The 18,736-nt window shown below is 42.5% G+C and overlaps 1 protein-coding gene across 2 annotated transcripts in view; it reads right to left on the bottom strand.

Annotated features, from left to right (window-relative positions):
- Window positions 1-250: 250 nt before the first annotated feature.
- The window catches only part of LOC134541635 (nuclear pore membrane glycoprotein 210-like), a 94,831-nt gene continuing 76,345 nt past the window's right edge, over window positions 251-18,736 (bottom strand). The window contains exons 13-15 of one of the 2 annotated variants that reach the window (XM_063385206.1): window positions 17,836-17,989; window positions 9,664-9,707; window positions 251-5,359 (exon numbers count right to left, since the gene is read on the bottom strand). In XM_063385206.1, coding sequence (XP_063241276.1) covers window positions 17,837-17,989 — 153 coding nt within the window. In that variant the 3' untranslated portion in view covers window positions 251-5,359; window positions 9,664-9,707; window position 17,836. Of the gene's footprint in view, window positions 5,360-9,663; window positions 9,708-17,646; window positions 17,990-18,736 lie in introns of those variants that run through there. The other variant, XM_063385207.1, reaches the window with a different exon arrangement.

The raw sequence follows: 18,736 nt of genomic DNA, 5'->3' as shown, positions 1-18,736 counted from the left end.
AACAAAGTATGTGCAACATATGGAGCACCCATTTGCCTAAAAAATTGTAAAACACGTGACCAATTACGGGTTAAATATATTTACACACAAAACCAAATTTCTTTCTTTAATAAAAACTTTGACTTTGATCCCAAACACTACTTCAAAATTTCCTACCAAAAATCACGAAACATTAAAATTGGAATAAGCTTACCATTACAAGCAATTACTAGATGTGACTATATACTCACTACATAATAAAAGAGACACATTGCCTATTTAAGTTGACTATGGAATTTATAAACTGGGATACAAAAAACTTGTTTTAATGTACTTATAAATACTTTTACATTAAGTGGTACAAACTTTTATTTACTGCATGTTTAATGCAAATTGTCAATAAAGATATGAAAAAGTCCCTTGTTTTCTATTTTTATGAAAATTATTCTACAACAAATAATTCTACGAAAGAGGAATATTTTCACACATATAGTACAATAAAAATATTCTGTACATACAGCTGCAATAGCTATTTGTTATCACATAAATGCAGGTCATCATGTCACAACCCAATGTTGACTAGAATTTGCTCTCTCCTTAGCTAAAAATCGCACCGACAACAAATTAAGGTAAGTCTGTGCTTACAATAACGTCATTGCACCACAGTGCGCTAGTCACAAGAACCGCCTGCTGCGATGGAGCGTTGTGGGTGTCGCTGTCCCGTACTAAGATGCACTGGTGTCGACACCTGCTCTATAACGTCACTGCACCACAGTGCACTAGTCACAAGAACCACCTGCTGCAATGGAGCGTTGTGGGTGTCGCTGTCCCGTACTGAGAGGCACTGGTGTCGACTCCTGCTCTATAACGTCACTGCGCCACAGTGCGCTAGTCACAAGAACCGCCTGCTGCGATGGAGCGTTGTGGGTGTCGCTGTCCCGTACTAAGATGCACTGGTGTCGACACCTGCTCTATAACGTCACTGCACCACAGTGCACTAGTCACAAGAACCGCCTGCTGCGATGGAGCGTTGTGGGTGTCGCTGTCCCGTACTGAGAGGCACTGGTGTCGACACCTGCTCTATAACGTCACTGCACCACAGTGCGCTAGTCACAAGAACCGCCTGCTGCGATGGAGCGTTGTGGGTGTCGCTGTCCCGTACTGAGATGCACTGGTGTCGACACCTGCTCTATAACGTCACTGCACCACAGTGCACTAGTCACAAGAACCACCTGCTGCAATGGAGCGTTGTGGGTGTCGCTGTCCCGTACTGAGAGGCACTGGTGTCGACTCCTGCTCTATAACGTCACTGCACCACAGTGCGCTAGTCACAAGAACCGCCTGCTGCGATGGAGCGTTGTGGGTGTCGCTGTCCCGTACTAAGATGCACTGGTGTCGACACCTGCTCTATAACGTCACTGCACCACAGTGCACTAGTCACAAGAACCGCCTGCTGCGATGGAGCGTTGTGGGTGTCGCTGTCCCGTACTAAGATGCACTGGTGTCGACACCTGCTCTATAACGTCACTGCACCACAGTGCACTAGTCACAAGAACCACCTGCTGCAATGGAGCGTTGTGGGTGTCGCTGTCCCGTACTGAGAGGCACTGGTGTCGACTCCTGCTCTATAACGTCACTGCACCACAGTGCGCTAGTCACAAGAACCGCCTGCTGCGATGGAGCGTTGTGGGTGTCGCTGTCCCGTACTAAGATGCACTGGTGTCGACACCTGCTCTATAACGTCACTGCACCACAGTGCACTAGTCACAAGAACCGCCTGCTGCGATGGAGCGTTGTGGGTGTCGCTGTCCCGTACTGAGAGGCACTGGTGTCGACACCTGCTCTATAACGTCACTGCACCACAGTGCGCTAGTCACAAGAACCGCCTGCTGCGATGGAGCGTTGTGGGTGTCGCTGTCCCGTACTGAGATGCACTGGTGTCGACACCTGCTCTATAACGTCACTGCACCACAGTGCGCTAGTCACAAGAACCGCCTGCTGCGATGGAGCTTTGTGGGTGTCACTGTCCCGTACTGAGAGGCACTGGTGTCGACACCTGCTCTATAACGTCACTGCACCACAGTGCGCTAGTCACAAGAACCGCCTGCTGCGATGGAGCGTTGTGGGTGTCGCTGTCCCGTACTGAGATGCACTGGTGTCGACACCTGCTCTATAACGTCACTGCACCACAGTGCACTAGTCACAAGAACCGCCTGCTGCAATGGAGCGTTGTGGGTGTCGCTGTCCCGTACTGAGAGGCACTGGTGTCGACACCTGCTCTATAACGTCACTGCACCACAGTGCGCTAGTCACAAGAACCGCCTGCTGCGATGGAGCGTTGTGGGTGTCGCTGTCCCGTACTGAGAGGCACTGGTGTCGACACCTGCTGTATAACGTCACTGCACCACAGTGCGCTAGTCACAAGAACCGCCAACTGCGATGGAGCGTTGTGGGTGTCGCTGTCCCGTACTGAGATACACTGGTGTCGACACCTGCTCTATAACGTCACTGCACCACAGTGCGCTAGTCACAAGAACCGCCTGCTGCGATAGAGCGTTGTGGGTGTCGCTGTCCCGTACTAAGATGCACTGGTGTCGACACCTGCTCTATAACGTCACTGCACCACAGTGCACTAGTCACAAGAACCGCCTGCTGCAATGGAGCGTTGTGGGTGTCGCTGTCCCGTACTGAGAGGCACTGGTGTCGACACCTGCTCTATAACGTCACTGCACCACAGTGCGCTAGTCACAAGAACCGCCTGCTGCGATGGAGCGTTGTGGGTGTCGCTGTCTCGTACTGAGATGCACTGGTGTCGACACCTGCTCTATAACGTCACTGCACCACAGTGCGCTAGTCACAAGAACCGCCTGCTGCAATGGAGCGTTGTGGGTGTCACTGTCCCATACTGAGAGGCACTGGTGTCAACACCTGCTCTATAACGTCACTGCACCACAGTGCGCTAGTCACAAGAACCGCCTGCTGCAATGGAGCGTTGTGGGTGTCGCTGTCCCGTACTGAGATACACTGGTGTCGACACCTGCTCTATAACGTCACTGCACCACAGTGCGCTAGTCACAAGAACCGCCTGCTGCGATAGAGCGTTGTGGGTGTCGCTGTCCCGTACTAAGATGCACTGGTGTCGACACCTGCTCTATAACGTCACTGCACCACAGTGCACTAGTCACAAGAACCGCCTGCTGCAATGGAGCGTTGTGGGTGTCGCTGTCCCGTACTGAGAGGCACTGGTGTCGACACCTGCTCTATAACGTCACTGCACCACAGTGCGCTAGTCACAAGAACCGCCTGCTGCGATGGAGCGTTGTGGGTGTCGCTGTCTCGTACTGAGATGCACTGGTGTCGACACCTGCTCTATAACGTCACTGCACCACAGTGCGCTAGTCACAAGAACCGCCTGCTGCAATGGAGCGTTGTGGGTGTCACTGTCCCATACTGAGAGGCACTGGTGTCAACACCTGCTCTATAACGTCACTGCACCACAGTGCGCTAGTCACAAGAACCGCCTGCTGCAATGGAGCGTTGTGGGTGTCACTGTCCCGTACTGAGATGCACTGGTGTCGACACCTGCTCTATAACGTCACTGCACCACAGTGCACTAGTCACAAGAACCGCCTGCTGCAATGGAGCGTTGTGGGTGTCGCTGTCCCGTACTGAGAGGCACTGGTGTCGACACCTGCTCTATAACGTCACTGCACCACAGTGCGCTAGTCACAAGAACCGCCTGCTGCGATGGAGCGTTTTGGGTGTCGCTGTCTCGTACTGAGATGCACTAGTGTCGACACCTGCTCTATAACGTCACTGCACCACAGTGCGCTAGTCACAAGAACCGCCTGCTGCAATGGAGCGTTGTGGGTGTCACTGTCCCATACTGAGAGGCACTGGTGTCAACACCTGCTCTATAACGTCACTGCACCACAGTGCGCTAGTCACAAGAACCGCCTGCTGCAATGGAGCGTTGTGGGTGTCACTGTCCCGTACTGAGATGCACTGGTGTCGACACCTGCTCTATAACGTCACTGCACCACAGTGCGCTAGTCACAAGAACCGCCTGCTGCAATGGAGCGTTGTGGGTGTCACTGTCCCGTACTGAGAGGCACTGGTGTCGACACCTGCTCTATAACGTCACTGCACCACAGTGCGCTAGTCACAAGAACCGCCTGCTGCGATGGAGCGTTGTGGGTGTCGCTGTCCCGTACTGAGATGCACTGGTGTCGACACCTGCTCTATAACGTCACTGCACCACAGTGCACTAGTCACAAGAACCGCCTGCTGCGATGGAGCGTTGTGGGTGTCACTGTCCCGTACTGAGAGGCACTGGTGTCGACACCTGCTCTATAACGTCACTGCACCACAGTGCGCTAGTCACAAGAACCGCCTGCTGCGATGGAGCGTTGTGGGTGTCGCTGTCCCGTACTGAGATGCACTGGTGTCGACACCTGCTCTATAACGTCACTGCACCACAGTGCGCTAGTCACAAGAACCGCCTGCTGCGATGGAGCGTTGTGGGTGTCGCTGTCCCGTACTGAGATGCACTGGTGTCGACACCTGCTCTATAACGTCACTGCACCACAGTGCACTAGTCACAAGAACCGCCTGCTGCGATGGAGCGTTGTGGGTGTCGCTGTCCCGTACTGAGATGCACTGGTGTCGACACCTGCTCTATAACGTCACTGCACCACAGTGCACTAGTCACAAGAACCGCCTGCTGCGATGGAGCGTTGTGGGTGTCACTGTCCCATACTGAGAGGCACTGGTGTCAACACCTGCTCTATAACGTCACTGCACCACAGTGCGCTAGTCACAAGAACCGCCTGCTGCGATGGAGCGTTGTGGGTGTCGCTGTCCCGTACTGAGATGCACTGGTGTCGACACCTGCTCTATAACGTCACTGCACCACAGTGCACTAGTCACTAGAACCGCCTGCTGCGATGGAGCGTTGTGGGTGTCGCTGTCCCGTACTGAGAGGCACTGGTGTCGACACCTGCTCTATAACGTCACTGCACCACAGTGCGCTAGTCACAAGAACCGCCTGCTGCAATGGAGCATTGTGGGTGTCACTGTCCCGTACTGAGAGGCACTGGTGTTGACACCTGCTGTATAACGTCACTGCACCACAGTGCGCTAGTCACAAGAACCTCCTGCTGCAATGGAGCGTTGTGGGTGTCACTGTCCCATACTGAGAGGCACTGGTGTCAACACCTGCTCTATAACGTCACTGCACCACAGTGCGCTAGTCACAAGAACCGCCTGCTGCGATGGAGCGTTGTGGATGTCACTGTCCCGTACTGAGATGCACTGGTGTACAGGAGTGACTGTGCCATGAGCGCCTGCGAAGTGTCTGTAGAGTTGCTCTGGCCCGACACTGCAACATTACACGACACCAACATTCCCAAGTCTCCGAGGCTTCTAAGCTTGATCTCTAAATAACCATCACAAACAACTATCCATATCCACTATCCATACCAAGAGTTAGAAAATATTTGTAACACCCCCAAAATCCCTTAAGAAAATAACAATGTTAAAATTATTTTTGGTCTATTAACTATTTGTATCTCTCGGAGGGTTTAACTTACTGGTATGTGTGCACTGAGATTTGACATCAATGAACCGAATGCAAGACAACTCATCACCAGTAAGAAACATATTTTAAAAGTTTTTTTTACAATAAAGATAATTATTAAGTGGGTGAATATGCAGATGACCAAATTCTGGAGGCATTCAGAGAACGCTGCAAGTTCAAACAGTATATTATAAACAAACCAGCCAAGTATGGCATCCAAGTGTATGCTTTGGTTGATTCTCTGAGTTTTACAAGAGTAATTAATAAATATCAGCTAACAAGTAGCCTGAATGACCAAAAAATATATCAAGACTAGAGGCAGTGTAGTGAAGTGTATTATTTCTCCAGTAAAAACTAAAAGACAAAATGTCACAACGGAACTAGTGAGTGAACTTCTAGAGGTGAACACTAAATCATTGGTATGTTGAGAAAGAATAAGAAAGCAATTCCTCCTGTGTTCGTAAATACCAAAAGAAGAGCAAAACACAAAAGTATGTTTGCATTTTCACCAACTGGTAAATTAGTGTCATATTTCCTAAGAATAACACGAACAGCTGATGTAATTCACGTTTCACTGTGGCAACAAAACTGATGAAGTAATGGAGAGCTGTTTACAGTCTAACAAAGGGTGGTGTTGAGGTGGGCAAACCAAACTCAAAGATGAATATTCCCTATCCGGAATAACACAGCCATCATAAAGTCGAAAGGAAGTGTTTACCAGGGAAAAAAATAATTGAATACTACATTTGCACATAACATTCTCCTTATACCTCTCCACCTTGACAAAGCACAAAATAAACAGACTATGGAAAACTTGATTTTAAAAAGTTTAATAATGAGTTACCTACAGGCTTTAATAAATATACTTTAATAAATATACAAATATACATGTTTAAAACGTAAAAAGAAACTAGTAATTTTTAAGCAGCTTTTTCTGTTTTTGTTGAACATTTTGGTTCATGTTAAAGTAATATAAAAATGATTATTCACGTATCACCTGGTTCCACCAATACTGTCAGGCTAATGATTATTTTTTTCATTGCAACATTCATTTAACAACCTTTTTCACATTTATCATCTGTTCATTTCTGTTCCCGTATTTAATGTTAAATATATTCCCGCTAGTACAACCAACAGCATCAGACTTATATAAACTTTTGGTAAGAGTCCTTATTTCGTACGATTGTGCGTACAGTTGACATGCTTAAAACTAAAGTACGACCAACATAAGCATGGCCTTCATTACAATCTGCGTGCCGTAATGCTTCTAGTTTTGTCTCAAATACTTGAACACAATGCATTATGAGTGATCAAGCACGTACAGTTACCGGCAGCTGAATGGGCAGACGTTGCTTTTGTTTGAGTAAATTCCCTGCCACTGGCTAGACTGAGTTCACGGCCCGGTTTGTGGCCAGGCGACAACGGTACGGCACGGCGGCATACATACAGACTTAAAAACATTTGGTCCTTTACACTCCATAGCCGCAATTTAACTTGCCATAACTGATTTTTGTACCTCAGCTGATAGCGTAGACAGACCTGCGCACGCATCTCTTCCCCCCCTTGTTTGACTAACTGTATCCCACAGCACATCGGTTGTTTACAGAAGTTGAAACAGACTTTGTGGCGTCGTGTTATACTTTTTTTTGCCTGCAGAGATTTCGTGCTAACTGATATTTACAGACGTGCTATTCAAGACTGGGGCAGTAAAATTCACATCGCGCTAAACGAATCCGCGCAATCTGAAGACATGCTAAGTGAGGGATAGGTGTATTCAAAGTCTAAGAATGTGGTCTGTATTTCATCATGCTTCCGGACGAAACCTTTGTTTTAAAAGGTGAAACATGCCATGGAGGCAAACAAAGTAAGGAACGAGTGACAGTGTTATTTGGTGCCAACATGGATGGCACTGAAAAGTTACAATTGCTGGTATTTGGGAAACAAAAAAAAAAAAACACTGTATTTTAACAACATAAGACATTACCGTGCAAGTATGCAAACAACAATAAATTCTGCATGGATGATGGGCAGCATTTTTGAAGACTATGCAAGAGTATTGGATGCAAAGATGGGGTGATATTTTAAAGAAAAATGCAAATAATTCTGTAAAAATTTGTGCAAATATGCACAATATTTAGGGAAAATAACAATACTTTCCGTTGAAAATTAACACCACATTTAGCTTAAAACACCACCACTTTTTGCCTTAAAATAAAAACACAAATGTATCTCTCTATCCATGACTATACATTGTCTCATCAAAAATTGTACAGAATTAGTATTACTGAAGGCTGTGCCATTGTCAAAGCCTATTTGGTTTGTAGTGAAACCCCATATTTGCATACTCTGTAGATGTGTTTTCCTGCAATTAATGAAATTTTCTTTAGGTCCCATTTACAGTTCATTAAATATAATGCAATACTTTCCTTCCAATTACATTACAAATTTTATTTCTTTCCCTCTATTCACATCTCATATATGACGTAAAAACTGGTTTTTATTTACATAAAGCTTGATTAGGACTTTATCTTACAATGCAATTTCCCATTATATACAATCAGATGTTTCAGTACTGCCATTTTCTCCATAAGAAGTACATTATTATTTATCATATTGAAAATTGCACAAAAACTTTCCAGTCTAAACATTGAACTCCATTCCTTCTTAAGAAAATCCTGTTTACCTACTTATTTAATTAACACGAATGCAAAAAGTTACAATGTGTAAATTCTCTTTCAGACATGTTTTCCATCATCTGTTCCGTCAACACTGAGTAGCACGTATGAAAATGTAGCCAGTGCTGGTTGATATCAGTTTGGTTAGGTTGATGCCTGTGCAGAGTGCGTGCATATAGTAGAGTATAGATATTGATATAACGCGTGCACACTGTCGTGTGCCAAGTGATAGTTGATAGTCCGCACTCTATTGTAGTTAATATATGCTATAATAGCTATAGGTTCACCACTACTTTAGTTTCGTCTCGCATTTGGGTCATGAGTTTTTATCAGTTTTTTTTTTAAGTTGACACAAAGTAATATTTTAGTTTCATATTATTTATTTACAAGTTATACAGGATAAATTAAAATTGAGACTAACCGCAAAATTATAATATTGGTTTGATGTGTAAATTCTCTTTCGAAAACTTTAAACATCTCAATTTTTTGTAAATATTTATTCAAACTTAAGATAAGTGAAAGAATAATTTATTGAATAACAAATTCAAACTTTTTGTTGTGTTCTATATGATGTATTTTGGACATGGTTTGAGTATTGATGGTATATTAAGTAAGCTAGTATAAACCTATTAAATATTTATTTAACGTAAAGTATTTGTCGAAGGAATGATAGGAATACATACATACAGGAAATGAGGTACATTAGTATTAGATGATTTTTAGGGTTTACCCTTAATTTACACTTTTTTTCTTTGTTCCCCTGAAAAGTGTAAATAGGGATTTTGCTTTATACACCATTTCGAGGCTGCCTGCCTGAGAGACTCCTCGGGAGCAGGCGTGACACAGTAGCACCCGTCCCTTCCCTACCGATGGAACATCTAACAGCAGGGTACCTTCCCCCTCCATGTCACTCAAGTCAGAAGTGGCATAACTAGAACACCATTTTTCTCGCAGCTTCGAATGTTTGTTAAGTCGGGTTGCTTTGAGGACACGACACTTCAGAGGGCTACGAGACCTTTCAATGGGGCGATCCGAATGGCATCAACTGGCAAGCTGAAAGTGAAACTAAGATGGTGAGTGAGCAGGCAATAGCAGCGATGAGCAAAGGGTTTCGTGTGTGAAGATCAAAGCATCTAAGATGATGTTGCCGCTAGGTGGACAAGTAAACAGTGCGAGGACGTGTGTTGGGACTGAGGAGTGTGGCATTAGAGAGAGCCACTGCGAGCCGAGCTCCAGTGGACTCAAAGTATGGTTATTTTGTGGACAGTCATTTGGAGTATTAATCTAGAAAATGCAGTAATTATTAGTTAAAAAATAAAACTATACTTAGTTAATTGGGCTATCCTTTTGGACATGTTTTTTCCACGTGTAAAGTACATAAACATAAAACATTAACATAACCAATACTAAAAATTAAAAATTTACTCTCACCATAATGAACAGCTGCTACCCCAATTGGATGCAGTTTGAAAATACTGAAACCAAAAAATTACATTAATTTCCAGCAGGACTTCAAAAGTTTATTAAAGTAAAAGGATAAAAATAATGCCATCCTACGCAAACTGACTACCAGAGCAATTTTCTTATGTTTGTCAGCATATAAAATTTAAAATTTAACAGCAAATTTTTTCAAGTTGAATGGTTTAGCGATACAACTTAAAATATTTTAAATCAAACTATATATTAACAATTCTCTAACATTAAAATTTTAAATTTTCCATTACACCTACCTATCTTAATTTTTTTCCAATTTAAATGTTTCAGAATTACAATATAATATTTTTAATTACAAAATAATATTTTTGTGATTATTTGTAAGTTATTATTATTATTTTTAAGTTTCCCAGAGCCTTAAAAAGAAAAAGTATTTACACGGAACATTTACCGGAACAAATGCAGCCATATTTGATCTACTTTTAAACAGATTCACCACCGGAATTGAGACACTTGTCATATTGTGGTATCGACTTATAGTACTCCTGTGTTGTATAAGTCTGCCACCTGTGATTGTAACCAGTGTAGTAATGTAGAACATGAGGGTTGGTACACCTGGGGTGTACGAGAGGGGACAGTGGAAGATCGGTAATGGTGAATTAAAGAAGTGTGCCTGAGCTCCCGTGTTTCAATTATGTAACATACATCAACACATGGCGCAGTCGGTACGAAGAGAACTACGGAAAACACAGGGTTCGAAACTACTGTCGTGATGTATTGGAACATTTCATTTGTGCCAGATATCGTCACTGAGTAATGAAGAAACGACCCGCGCGCTGACTCGTATCAAGACAGAAACAAAACATGGCGGCAGCAAGCACGTTCAATGTTCCTGAGAAATTGTCACTACGTGGAAACATCGGTGAGAACTGAAAAAAATTTCGACAAGCATTTGAAATTTATCTGGAGGCGTCTGATCTTGTTTCGCAAGGAGAATCGCGTAAGCTTGCGATATTTTTGAATATTATTGGCGAGGAAGCCCTGGATGTTTACAACACACTCACATTCACCGATGAAGAGAACAAAAACAAGACGTTGGCTATTGTTCTCGGCAAATTCCACACCTACTGCAACCCAAAAAAGAACATCCTACACGTGCGATTCATGTTTCATAACCACAATCAAAGCAAGGGTGAAAACATTGATGGCTTTTTAACTGACTTAAAAATCATGTTGCGAGACTATGAATTCACGAATGCTGACGAAATTTTACGTGATCGGATTGTCTTTAGCACCCAAGATAAACCAACACAAGAAAAAATTCTCAAAAGAGGGGATGTCAGTTTAGAAGACACGATTTAACAATTTCGGACTGCCGAAATAACTGCTGCTCAGGCAAGGCAGGTGATGAACTCAAATCAAGGGATGCCAGATAACATCACTGTTGATGAAGCCAAATATAAGCCAAGCAAGTGTCCACGTCCTAGTAGAAACCCAACCACACAACGACTGGCAGTGGACATTGAGTGCAAGTGGAGTGGTTATTGTCACCCTAGAGACTTTTCAAAATGCCCAGCACAAGGGAAATCATGTACACTCTGCGGTGTAATGAACCATTTTGCGAAAGTGTGTCGTAATACTCGTTCACGAGAAACAAAATCACAACCAGTAACTGAGGTTAAACAAACAACAGATCCTGGACATAGCTTCGATTTTGAGGATTATTACTGTGATCACGTCACAAAAAACCCTGCATGCAACAGTGCTCAGGTAAAGTGTTAGACTGAAACATTCCTTGTTGACAATGTCTCTGTCACATTTAAACTGGACTCAGGGGCATGTGTCAACATCCTGCCCCTCAAGATATTTTCCCAGTTGTCTCGTGCAGGAACCACAGTGAAGTTACGACATGAGAACATATCCCTGGCAGCCTACAACAACTCTACGATTAAAGTGGTAGGTAGCTGTGAATTGAACTTGCGTCGGGGCACTATCAGTTCAGAAGAAACATTTGTCATAGTGGATGAAGACTCTGTAGCAATTTTGGGAATCAGTACCTGTGAACGGCTCGGCATTCTACAAAAAAATGTGGTCAGTGAGGTACATCTCAAATCCAAAGAAAGCATTGTGACAGCATATGAAGATGTTTTCTTTGGCGTCGGTAAGTTTGCACGTGATTATACCATAAAGTTGAAAGAGAATTCTGTACCTGTTTCAAATCCACCAAACAGACTTCCCCTTACAATCAGAGCCAAGTTACAAGCCGAGCTAGATAGATTATCTCAGTTAGACGTAATTGCAAAATGTAGCACACCCACTGAGTGGGTGAACAGGCTGGCAATCGTCGAGAAACCAGATGGTTCCCTGCGACTCTGCCTAGATCCCCAGGATTTAAATGAAGCCATTGTGAAGGAATATTTTGAAATACCCACAGTGAAAGATATAATTGCTAAGCTAGGCAACTCCAAATACTTTAGTGTGTTGGATCTAAAGGATTCATTCTGGCATGTACCTCTAGACAAACAGAGTTCAACATACTGCACATTTTCAACAGTATTTGGCTGCTATTACTTCAAAAGGTTGCCATTCGGGTTGAACATATCGTCGGAGGTATTTCAAAAATACAACACACAAATATTTGGAGACATACAAGGGGTCATGATCTATGTCGATGATCTGCTCATTTATGCAGACAATGAGGATGCTCACGATAAAATACTCATTGAAGTGCTGGACAGAGCGCGAAGATGCAATGTAAAGTTCAATGTACACAAGTTCCAACACAAGGTTGCTCAAGTTAAAAATGTGGGACACACCTTCACTGGCAGTGGCGTTATCCCAGACAGTGAAAAAAATTTAGCAATTGTCAATTATGATATCCCAACATGTAAATCAGACCTCCAGCGTTTCTTAGGTCTTATAAACTATCTAAGAGACTTCATTCCCCACTTCACGGAAGTCACTGGCCCACTGAGAAGTCTGTTGCGAAATAATAGTGAGTTTGTGTGGGACCCCAGCATACATGGTACATGTCTTAATAAGCTAAAGAAAATATTAACATTTGAACCCTTCTTACAGACATATGATGACACAAAAGACATTGTGATTCAGACCGACAGCAGCAAGGAAGGTATAGGCTGTGTTCTTCTACAGGACGGCCGGCCGGTCTGTTAGACATCAAAATGTCTCTCGCCCACTGAAGTTAGTTACGGCCAGATTGACAAGGAATTTCTTGCTATTCTCTTTGCCTGCAAGAAATTCCATCAGTATATTTACGGGCGCGAAGTGGTAATACAGACAGATCATCAACCGTTAATATCAATCATGCAAAAAGAAATCCACACAATTCCACCGAGAAGACTGCAGAGCATTAAGCTTAAACTAGGGTTGTACAAAGTCAAGCTAGTATATGTGCCGCGCTCGAAAATGCATGTTGCAGATGCTCTCAGTAGGGCATGCTCCAAAGCAGCAATTGATGATGTAGATGTGTCCCTGGGAGATGTAGTACACTCAGTCAACATGTCAAACGACAAAAAGGCTCTGTTTCAACAAGTAACAAAGAACGATGGATTACTCAGTATGTTGTCCACACTGTTTCATAACGGGTGGCCGAATTCCAAAACCAAGGTACCTGAACTGGCAAGATTCTATTTCAAATTCAGACACGAGATTGTAGTTGAAGATGGGTTGGTATTTCTGGGTGAAAGAATCATTGTCCCTGCAGCCCTCAAAAAACAGGTGTTAAATAATGTCCATCAATCTCATTTTGGTAAGGCAAAAACCAAAGCCAGGGCAAAAACCTTATTTTATTGGACAGGCATGGACACGGACATAGAGAATTTTGTAGCAGGATGTAGCTTGTGTGAAAAATTCAGCTCAAAAAATCCTAAGGAACCGATGATACTACAAGAACCCCAGACGCTGCCCTTTCACAAGGTAGCATGCGACATCCTTGAGTTGGACTTACAATCATACTTAGTTCTGTGTGATTACTACTCCAAATGGATTGAACTGCTTCCGTTGCAATCCAAGGATGCAGCCAACATTATACGAGTGCTGAAAACTGTCTTTTCCACACATGGAATACCAAGCATAATGATTGCAAACAACATGCCCTTTGATTCTACACACATGAGACAATTCAGTGACAGTTATGGCTTTGTTATCCAAACATCAAGCCCATACTATCCCAGAAGCAATGGGTTAGCCGAACGAGCAGTAGGGCTCTGCAAGAACATGCTAAAAAAATGTAAAGACCAACAGCTTGACATCCACGATATGTTGCTGGAATTTCGTAACAACCCGGTGTTGGGATCGCCCTACAGTCCTGCCCAACTTCTGTTTAGCAGGAGAACTAAAACCAAGTTACCCATTTGTGACACTCTGTTGAAACCCAGTATCATACATAATTTCCGTAACATACAAGAAACAAAACAAACAAACAACAGGAAAAACAAAGGGTATTATGATAAAAATGCTAAACACAGGCATGTTGCATTTCAGAAAGATGACAATGTGGTTTATTTGGACAAAGGTGTATGGAGACCTGCCTGAATCGTCGCAGAGGGTAGAAGCCCGAGGTCATGGATGATCAAGGATGAACATGGGAGGCTCAAGAGAAGGAACACCTATCATCTGAAGAAGTCCACAGTCACACGAGAACAGAACCGAGAAGAGCCAACAAGTGGAAACAAGGCAAGTGGAAACAAGGATGTGACTCTCACCAACAAACTACGTTACTGGTCTGCTGAACGCAGAATGGTGTTCACAGAAAAGCCCACTCAAACTGAGAGACTCAAGGGTCCGATTGAAGAGGGCTTCAGAGGGTTTGAGACAGAAGACAATCCAAGTGTACCAGATTGCCGTCCAAAGAGGATCCAGAAAACACCTCACTACCTTAAGGACTATGTTCAGAAATAAGTTATTGTCATCTTTAGTTTTAAGTAGTTTTGTATTTGTGTTTGTATAAGGAGGGAGATGTAGTAATGTAGAACATGATGGTTGGTACACCTGGGGGTGTACGAGAGGGGACAGTGGAAGATCGTAATGGTGAATTAAAGAAGTGTGCCTGAGCTCCCGTGTTTCAATTATGTAACATACATCAACACAACCAGCATGTGGCAGTCATCTGCCAAGATCTTCTCTCTTGAAATTGCTGACCGTGCAGAAACTCCTCAAGGTGAAAGAACAGATAATAAATCACTGGAGCAAGATCAAGACTGGAGTGGATGGTCAAAAACCCGGCAAAACTCCTGCAGTAAGTTGTATGTAGGTGAGCTTCGTGGATCACCACAGCACCTGCACTCAACGCCCCCAGTCTCTTGTGCTGAACGGCCCTTTGCGAACTCCGCAGTGTTCGAGAGTGACTTGTCAGCTTTCACGTAAACCTCGGGCCAGAATGCTATTTTGTCCTAGAACACGTGCACAGTATGCCCAGTCAGAATTTTTTAATGTGAACTAGAGGTGCAGACAGCTGCCCACACTGGTTACAATTTCAGGTGGCAAGTTGATACCACAGAATCACAAGTGTCTCAATTCCGGTGGTCAACATGTTGAAAAGTAGCTCGATTGCTGTAGCTGATCTGATAAATATTTCCGTGCAACTACTTTTTTCTTCTTCTTAATGGCCTGGGAAACTTAATAGACACCTCGTAGTTTACTTCAAAAGTAATGTAGTGAACCCCTCAATGAAATATGTTAAATACTACTGCATGGAACCAGCTTAGCTAACATAATCAAGCCTGTAATACAAAAAAATGTGGAAAGCACTTAGAAAAAATGTCTAAGTCTTAACTTCAAGAATACTTAGTTAAATTATTTTATTTAAAGCAAGCTAGTTAAGAAAATACAAAAAGTTTAAAAAGTTTTCACAGCTACCCATTTAACACAAACCTTTTCACTGCAAAATTTTGTACAGCCAGAGAATTAAAGTATTATCTCAATCATGACCATTTTGTGTGGTAGCTCGCCAATCAAGTAAACCACATTTCCTAAATGCCACTGCCAAATAATCTCCCAGCTGTCTGATACATGAGGTCCTTAACAGTTGGGAGAGCACAAGTACACGGGAACACCCCATAAAAAAAATATAGTTTTTAAAATCATACCGTGTTTTCTCGTATAATCGTCGCACATTTTATTCTAAAATCAAGTTTGAAAAGTAGGGGTGCGACGATTTTGTGGGGAAAATTTTTTTTGTTAGGTAAAATTATTCATGAAAACAAAACCCGTTCATGGAAAGTACGTTTATTTAAAAAAAAAAGGTGGAGTATACAATAGCACGCCAAACAATCTATATTAATAATTCCTTAAACAAAAACCTTTCTTCAAATTTAAATAGAAAAACCAAAACTCTAACGTGAACGCAAGCCACTTGAATCTGACGTGAACGAACGTGTCGTAGTACACACTTGACACAAAAGAATGCAGGCTATCAAATGTAGTTAACTCGGCACCGGACAGAGAGCGCGCGTTGCATCCAATCGGCGAGATATCTATATTCGACAACGTGCGCGCGCTCTATACGGGAAGCAACATAACCAAACATGAATGATGCGCTGGCTACATTTTTATAAGCGGTAGGCCGCGGTAACGCAGACAATCAGATAAAGGAAATACCATTTAAAAAGTCTTTAAAAGAAAATTTACACATCAGACAACTTTGTATTTCCGTTAATTAAATAAATAAGTGGTAATGACCGAAATTAAATTTTAGATTATACCTACACCGCGGCGACGCAGATGATCAGATAAAGGAAATAACGTTTAAAAACGTCTTTATAAGAAAATTTACACGTCAAACAACTTCGTATTTTTCCATTAATTTATTAAGTGGTAATGACCGAATAAATATTAGATTTATACTTTAAAATACATCGTTTTATACGGAAAAGATACCTACACAAAACGCTGGGCATCTACTAGCGGGACAAAAAACATCATGCGATGTTTACGCGAGGAGTTTTTTTATCTGAATTTTGACAGTCTAAAATATGGTTGCGACGATTACGCGCGTGCGACCATTATGCGATAAAACACAGTATTTGTATTTTTGTGATTTGCAATGCTATTTTAGTTCCAAATATGAGACATAAGAACAATTTTTTTTTTAATATTATCATTAAAACCTACATAAACTTTTGATAAATAATCATCTTTACTTAAAATTTTTAAACTTAAAATAGGTAATTTCAGTTACAAATTCCAGACCAACCGCTTCACTTCAACATTGCAGCTCTGTTTTTTAATGGTACAGTAGCCCTTTCTGTGGAGGCGGCATGCGAAACAACCACGTCTTATCTTTTTTGTTTTTAAACACAACTGCCCATGCATGTTTATGAATACTTGATCAGCACCAGCTGTCACACAGGCTCGCAAGCCAGGTGCCAGGCCCAACACACTGATAACTGATAACTGATAATCAAGCAGTAAGCTTAGATTTATAATAAATTATTTTTACACACTGAAACTTTTTGATACACATGTTTTGTGATCTATTTTGTGAACATTACATTAACAATTGAGATTTTACAAAACACAGGTGTTGAAATTGTTATCAACCATTTTTATTTTTACCTTTAATGATCATTAATTTATAAAAATTTTGAACTACAAAAAGCTTTTGACACCTTGAGGTTATGTAATACATATTTATTTATTTTGAGTTTGTATGCATTTTTTAACAGAAAGGGTAATCTTGCGAAGAACTAGCTTTACATTACTGAACTAAGGGCGGTTTTTGGGTAAGGCAATGAACAAGCACTGTCATGTTGGGACAGAACCATGACTTAACTACTGAGCTATATTCCAGAACATGTCCAGGGAACAGATCGGCATCAGTTTTAATAAATGGTGCCCTGTGCAACACTAGAAACAGTTGCACATCACAGAACAAGCACTCTACTTCACGTGTCACTAACACATTTGTTTATTTACGTTTATACGAGAATAATGAAACATAACACGAATCACCATGCCTGGTTTACACCTGATGAATAAACTTTTTTAATTCTTATCAACATTTGGTAAAACAGTTTTCGAAATTGGAAAATATTTCACAGCATAGGAAAATATTAAATTAATTATTGACACACACATAAATACTATCATTTTTATTGTTTTTAATGTTTTATTTTTATATTAAATAAAAACTAAGGATCATGGACCTACCTTATCTGAAATAAAAAAACCCTGCCCCTACAACAATCAAAACAATGGCAAGGAAGTATTTTAAATAATCCTTCCAGAAATGTACCAGATCCATCGGCACAACACAAGTTGAATCTCCGAAAGGGCTCCCTGAGAGACGAACTTTCACGGGAACCTGGGAAGAAAAAAATATTAATTGAAAATAAAGCTAAAAAAAGTAATTTGAAAGTTTAATTCTTTTTTACTTTACAAATTATTTTTAAAATATATTTAGGGTTGAAACATAATTGATGAAACCTAGGATATGAAAAGTTATTTTTCAATATTTCATACTTTCAAAATAAGGTAAAAACATACTTTTCATACTTATATTTCTCTTTGTATGAATACAAAGCTTTGTCAAACATAGTCTGGTTTACTCGTAAGAACATACTACTTTGTTTGATGCCTCTTCCAGACACCAGCGCCTGAACGAGATTGGTGCACAGTTGTGAACGCACGGGCATGGCTGTCGAGCGAGTGTAACTAGAGCGACTGGTTGAGGTGCTGCCACTCCGTCACGAACTCTAGACTGAGTCCAGGTGCAGTGTGGTGCTGTGAGGTCAGTCGCCTGGATCACATTTGGCCTGGCATATTCACCTTGACATCGTTCCGGGCTGCGCCCTTCTGAGCCCGATGTGCCACCACCTCTCCCCTTACACGCTGCGAGCCCCCTCCTTCCACCACCACCCTCTATGATCGCCCACCGAAGTGTGTGTGTGTGTGTGTGTGTGTGTGTGTGTGAGAGTGTGTGTGAGTGTGTGTGCGCGCGCGCATGCAATCGTGCGTGCCATGTGTTGGCCCGCGCCCACCGATGTGACGTCAGTGCTCCACTCCCGAAAGTTGCCGAGCGAGGGCGAACGGGCAGTGAGTCGCGAGCACT

The sequence above is a fragment of the Bacillus rossius genome (genome assembly GCF_032445375.1).
Source record: "Bacillus rossius redtenbacheri isolate Brsri chromosome 4 unlocalized genomic scaffold, Brsri_v3 Brsri_v3_scf4_1, whole genome shotgun sequence".
NCBI classification, from domain to species: Eukaryota; Metazoa; Arthropoda; class Insecta; order Phasmatodea; family Bacillidae; genus Bacillus; species Bacillus rossius.
This window is presented reverse-complemented; position numbering and strand designations above follow the sequence as displayed.